Below are 5,757 nucleotides of genomic sequence, written 5' to 3' on the forward strand. Positions count from 1 at the left end.
GTGTTTATTACCAGACGCAGGATGATGACGTTTATGTCCATCAGCTGATTGTGAGACTGGAGTAGAATCAGAACTGCGTTAAGATCAAATTCGATTGTCATTGAATTATTAAGCTCCTTGTTGGAGGTTATTCATGGATTGTATAAAATGACTTTTGGTGAGTCTCGGTTGTTTATTCGCATTATTTACGACCGTTGGTGAAAAAGAAACGTTATTCTGGCTAAAATTCTGTTAAGTCAGTGTGGTCTCTTGGCCTGCCTGCACTGTTATTTATTTCCTACCCGTATTCCGACAAGTCCCGCCTATTTCACTGCGATTGGCTTGTCGAACTTTCGTACACGTTTTCTGATTGGTGGAATTAATTTCTGGCCAATCCGAGCGCACGGTACGGGTTTTTCGGAAAACGGGTGATTAAATGTCGACGTGTGTGTGACAAGGCATGGGGGCTTTGTTTGGATTTTTTTAAATATAAAATCTGATGTTGTTTTAAATAAATTAGACTGGAAAGGACCAAATATTTTGGTTTAAATTTGAATGCAATCCCTAAACGTTTTCGTGTCCAATTCTTGTAGTATTGATCGAATTTGGGCATATAAGCTAAAATGCTAACAATTGTAGCTTTGATCCGTGACCATCGACACACACACACACTCTCTCTCTCTCACACACACACACACACACACACACACACACACACAGTCACACGTGTTTAGATTAGATTTTTAGAAATAAAAATGAACTTTAAATAAATTAAATGTACTGAGCCAAAAACTATAATGTTATTTTAATGTTTATTGAGAGAAGAAATACAAATGAAATATTAGACACAAACCTGCAATTTATTATTAATATTATCACACTTAGAATAATTATTTTTTTTGCATAATTAATACAACATAAGAGAGAACTCCATGTAAAGCTTCTCTTTTCATTTATGCGTCTGTTTTGTTTTCATGAGAATGTTTGTTTTCTTTTTTGGCAGGGCTCCACATCTGTCCCTGTACAGATTTCCCTTTCGTAGTTGCTCCGTTCCTCTCCGTACTCCCTATGGTGCAGTAGAGCTCCAGAGCTCCAGAATGGATAAAATTCTTGAAGGTCTGGTGAGCTCATCACACCCGATCCCTGTGAAGCGGGCCATAGTGAAGATGGTGGTAGAGGCGGCTGAGAAAGAGGTGACCCAGGAGCAGTGTCAAGCCCTTTTTCATCTCACTGCACGCCTCATCCTGCTGGGCGAAGACGTCTTCCAGCGGCAGGTGGGTCACCAGGTGCAGGAGGCGTACGCTCGCTACCACCGGGATGAGTTTGCCCGCTTCCTGAGTAAGGACTATGTCCTGGACTTGCTGCGTCAGGGCTACGGCCCTCTGGACCGCCGAGATCCGGTCATATTGGACTTCCTCCACGGTTGCCTGCGGCTTCTTATCAGTTGCCCGGCTGTGCTAGACCTGGCGCCGATGCTACAGACTGAGGTCCTGCGCATGGTCTGTGAGCGACCTGATCCCGTGTTCTGCAGCAAGCTCGCCATGCTGCTCAGCGATTTTCCCCAGTGTGTACCACGCAACAAAGCTGCCGTGCTGCTCTGCCAGCAGTTTGTGCGTACGTTTGCACATTTCCAGTGTCCAGCAGGCGAGGAGGCAAAGCTTAGGCGCTACGTAGGGAATGTGGGTTGTGTGGCCGCCCTGCTGCAGGGGATCTGGAAGGCCGAGCCAGCCACCCTTCTGCCCTCACTGCAGGAAGTCTTCGCTATTATCTCCTCAACAGGTCAGGGGCTTTAGCAGCATTTTTTTTTTCATATGAACAGAAACAGAGCAATATATTAGCTGGCTTTAAAATGAAAAGCAGCTGGTTATTTTTCCAGGTTTCCATCTGAGATTCTCATCAGAATCTATAGAAGTATATAATTGGTCATATAGAGGCATGTATGTGATTAGGTCATCCTTAAAAATATTCTTGTTTGCCGTAACCCCACCGAACCTGTCAATTTTTGCTTTAAGTTGCCGGTTGTAAATTTGCGTTAAGACAGACCAATTTTTTTTACTCTTCAAACAATTAATAAAAAGTTATTAATAATAATAATATAATAATAATAATAATATTAATTTTATTTTAGTAAGTATTGTAAATATAGAAATTGTCTAGGCCTACATACAAACAAAGGCTACTTTCTTCCTTTTAAATAAAAACCCGTGACGTCATCTATGTTTACACTATTGGTTAACGGATGTCAGACTATGGCCTGTGCGTTCGCTTCGTCTCATTCTCTCTCATTCACTGTCAGAGTCAACGGTTTTGGTAATGATGGCTATGGCTGCAGTAAACAAAATGTTCGCGGTCACCGTTCAAAGTCATACGGGTTCGGGAGCCATAATACATCTAAAATATTCATTAAAACAGTTCGACAACGCTTTAACTTGGCACGAAGTTCTGGAAAAACTGTGCCCAGCATCAAAATAAGGTTTGCAATGATGCCCCCAAAGGCACGGGTTAAAGACCCAGTCAGTGACGTCACGATATGCTAATTTGTTTAATGTCATACCTACGTAATCATGTCACCAAAATTGTACTTTTTTTTATTTACATTGAAACTTGAAAATATATATATATATAGACCTACCGACCGACCCCCCCCCCCCCCCCCTTTTTAATTTTTTTTTACACTGTTACTGCAAACAAATATTTTCAAGGATGGCCTGAAGTGTTTTTTTTGTGTGTGTGTTTTGGTTACAGATCCATCCACTGAACCCTCCATCGCTCTGGCCAGTCTGGTGCAGCACATCCCTCTGCAGATGATCACAGTTCTCATCAAGAGTCTCACCACTGACCAAAACGTTAAAGACGCCAGCATGACACAGGCACTCAGCAGGTCAGCTCTGATGCCAGCTCGCTTGATAAGACATAATTGTTCCATTATCATTCCAGTGTTTACAGAACCAATTAAAAATAAATGTTTACAAAATCGCAGGGAATGTAAAATCGTGTCTGTGAGTAGCCGAGGGTTTTTTTGTCTGACCGTTTTGTCTGTGTTTTACTTTCTCTCTCTCTCTTTCTCTGTCTCATTCTCTACCACAGGATGATCGATTGGCTTTCATGGCCGCTGGCCCATCACGTAGACACCTGGGTTATTGCTCTTCTGAAGGGACTGGCTGCCGTGCAGAAGTTCACCATCCTCATCGACGTCACTTTGCTTAAAATCGAACTGGTAAACACCGTCCCAGGTGGATAGGGATTTGTCTAAATTCTGCACATGATCCGTTATTTACCTGCTCGGTATACTAATCCAAACCGTATCAAGAATTTATCAGTGATTTTATTTTTGTAGCAGTTTCCTTTTGCCTTGGGGTGCTTTTGGGTTCAAATATATAAAACCGCACATCATTATTGCTGTATTGTCCATGGAAATATTTTGGGACGCAATAGAGCATTACTCAACACGACTTTTCACACCGATCCTAACCATGGGTTATCATCATTATAAAGAGGAGGTAGGGGGATGTCTCAGACTTGTAATCTAGAAGTAGACTTTTTATCACGGGGCAATAAAACCCAGCTCTGTAACAGAATCAGCACCACATTTGCAGTGTAAAATGACACGGTGTTAGAATGTTCCGGCTCCATGCTTAGCAACAGACAGATAATCATAAGCTAAGCAGCGAGCCCCATCGTAACACATGTTTTGTACCGTCACCGGAACCCTGCGAGTTGTGTAAACAGTACAGGAGTTGCAGCATTGAGGGTCACAACTTGCCACAAAATATTCTTGCTGATGTTATTGTTCGTGCTGTCATCGGTAACTATGTCAGCCGATAAAGATGAGTTTATATAACGCAAAGCAAATTTAACAATAAAAACACAGTATTATTCCTTTAGTGTTCTATACAGTACAGTCATAGTCATGCGCGTTGTCTCTTCTGTTACTTATCGTTACCTGTGATTTTCATCTGCAGGTCTTTAATCGTCTGTGGTACCCCATAGTGAGACAGGGGGCATTAGCAGTTCTCTCTCACATGCTGCTGAGCTTCCAGCACTCGCCGGAGGCCTTCCATCTGGTAAGACCGTCACACAACCCTCTACTAAACATTTCGCTTTAGTAACAGGTAAAAGATTTATGTTTACGGCATTTGGTAGACACCCTTAGCCAGAGCAACATACAGAAATTATGGGTTAAGGGCCTTTCTCAGGGCCCAGTAGTGGCAGCTTGGTGGACCTGGGGTTCAAACTCTCAATCTTCTGATCTGTAACCCACCACCTTATCTACTGATGCATCATCCAAACAGATGTCTGTCTTCTCATCCGTTCGTCCGTCCAACCAAACAACCATCTGTCCGATTGTCCGTCCATCCATCCATCCATCCATACACACCAGATATCCTACTGGGTCTCCGGGAACCTGGAGTCTAAACCCAGGCGTGTCCAGGCACAAGGCAGGACACACTATGGACAGGATTCCAGTCTCTCTTATTTCACAATTACACACACACACGCACACTACAGGCAATTCAGAGCGTTTTTGCGTTAGTGACCGTGCACAGTTGTAAACTAATTCGAACTAGAAGTATGCATTTTAGAAACCTATCAAGCCCTACAACTCCCTGAGCCTCCATGAGGAAGAAACCTCGAGACGAACCAAACTCAATCGAACCCGTCTTCTTCCGAGTGACTCCGGATAGCAGGATTATAAAGCGTATACAGGTGTAAAAGGGTACCTCAACGACACGTCGAAAGGATCTTCAGTCGTGTGACGGTCTGTATAATTACTGTGTAAGGGTAATAATGAATGTTTATGTGCCGAGACAGGTGGTCCCCCACATAGTACCGCTGGTGAAGACTTTGCAGAGCGATGGCCTCCCTAACAGCGAAGCCTTCCTGCTGCAGTTCACCGAGCTCATCCACTGCATGATGTACCAGTATTCTGGCTTCCCTGATCTTTATGACAGCATCCTCAAAGTCATTAAGGTGAGAAATCCTGACTTGGCATCCTTTAGTAGATGTAACCGAATTAAACGAAAGAAGTCCAGACACCAACAGAAGATGGAGCTTTAAACACATACAGATAGTTTTATACCTCGACAGTCTGTCTGGAATTTGTCAAATGTACTATTCAATAAACTTAGTATCAAACTCAGACGTTCTGCACAGCACAGTGTGTATACACTGCTCTTGACACACACACACACACACACACCCTGCATATAATGGGCCTGATAATGAGTACAAACCTGATTAGCACCTAATTGCTACAGCTGTGTGTGGGAGGTGAGAACACGGCAGTGTGTACAGCGCAGCGCAGGGAAGCTCTACCCCAACTTTTAGTTCTTAATACAGAGGAGTTTCTTGATAATGTGCAAATGGAAAAAATCTCGATTCGAAGACTTGATTGAAACTCTGCAGCCTTCGGTGCTCACTGGATCTCCGCAATCTAGGAAGATTCCAGAAACGTGGTTAACTCGCGCTATACGTTTACTGTATTTAAAAAAAAAAATGAAATCAGAAATAATTCTATAAGGAAGTTGTACTTCAGTTTCACTGTAATTAAAAAAGAAAAGAGAGAATTCTGTGAAAGTCGTGCAACAGGTTCACTTATTTAAAAGAAATAATTCTATAATAGGTTTTTCTTTGAAAGATGTACAACAGATTCTTGCCTTATTTATAAAAAAGAGAGAGAGAGAAGTAAAGAAAGAAAAAAGAGAGAATTCTATAAATATTAAAATTCTATGAAAATGTCCTTAATTAAATAAACAATGATTCTGGTGAAAATTAAAA

At 42.2% G+C, this 5,757-nt stretch overlaps 1 protein-coding gene across 8 annotated transcripts in view; it reads left to right on the plus strand.

Annotated features, from left to right (window-relative positions):
- Nucleotides 1-5,757, plus strand: part of usp38 (ubiquitin specific peptidase 38) — a 20,361-nt gene continuing 14,604 nt past the window's right edge. For all 8 annotated transcript variants that reach the window (XR_003440565.2, XR_007140298.1, XR_003440564.2 and 5 more), the window contains exons 1-6: nt 1-157; nt 983-1,758; nt 2,725-2,860; nt 3,067-3,196; nt 3,942-4,043; nt 4,792-4,950. Coding sequence is in view for 4 of the 8 variants with exons in the window: in XM_027145969.2 (XP_027001770.1) it covers nt 1,077-1,758; nt 2,725-2,860; nt 3,067-3,196; nt 3,942-4,043; nt 4,792-4,950 (1,209 nt within the window). In the remaining 4 variants the exon portion in view is untranslated. The remainder of the gene's footprint in view (nt 158-982; nt 1,759-2,724; nt 2,861-3,066; nt 3,197-3,941; nt 4,044-4,791; nt 4,951-5,757) is intronic.

This window comes from Tachysurus fulvidraco, chromosome 4 (assembly GCF_022655615.1).
Source record: "Tachysurus fulvidraco isolate hzauxx_2018 chromosome 4, HZAU_PFXX_2.0, whole genome shotgun sequence".
Classification (NCBI taxonomy): Eukaryota; Metazoa; Chordata; class Actinopteri; order Siluriformes; family Bagridae; genus Tachysurus; species Tachysurus fulvidraco.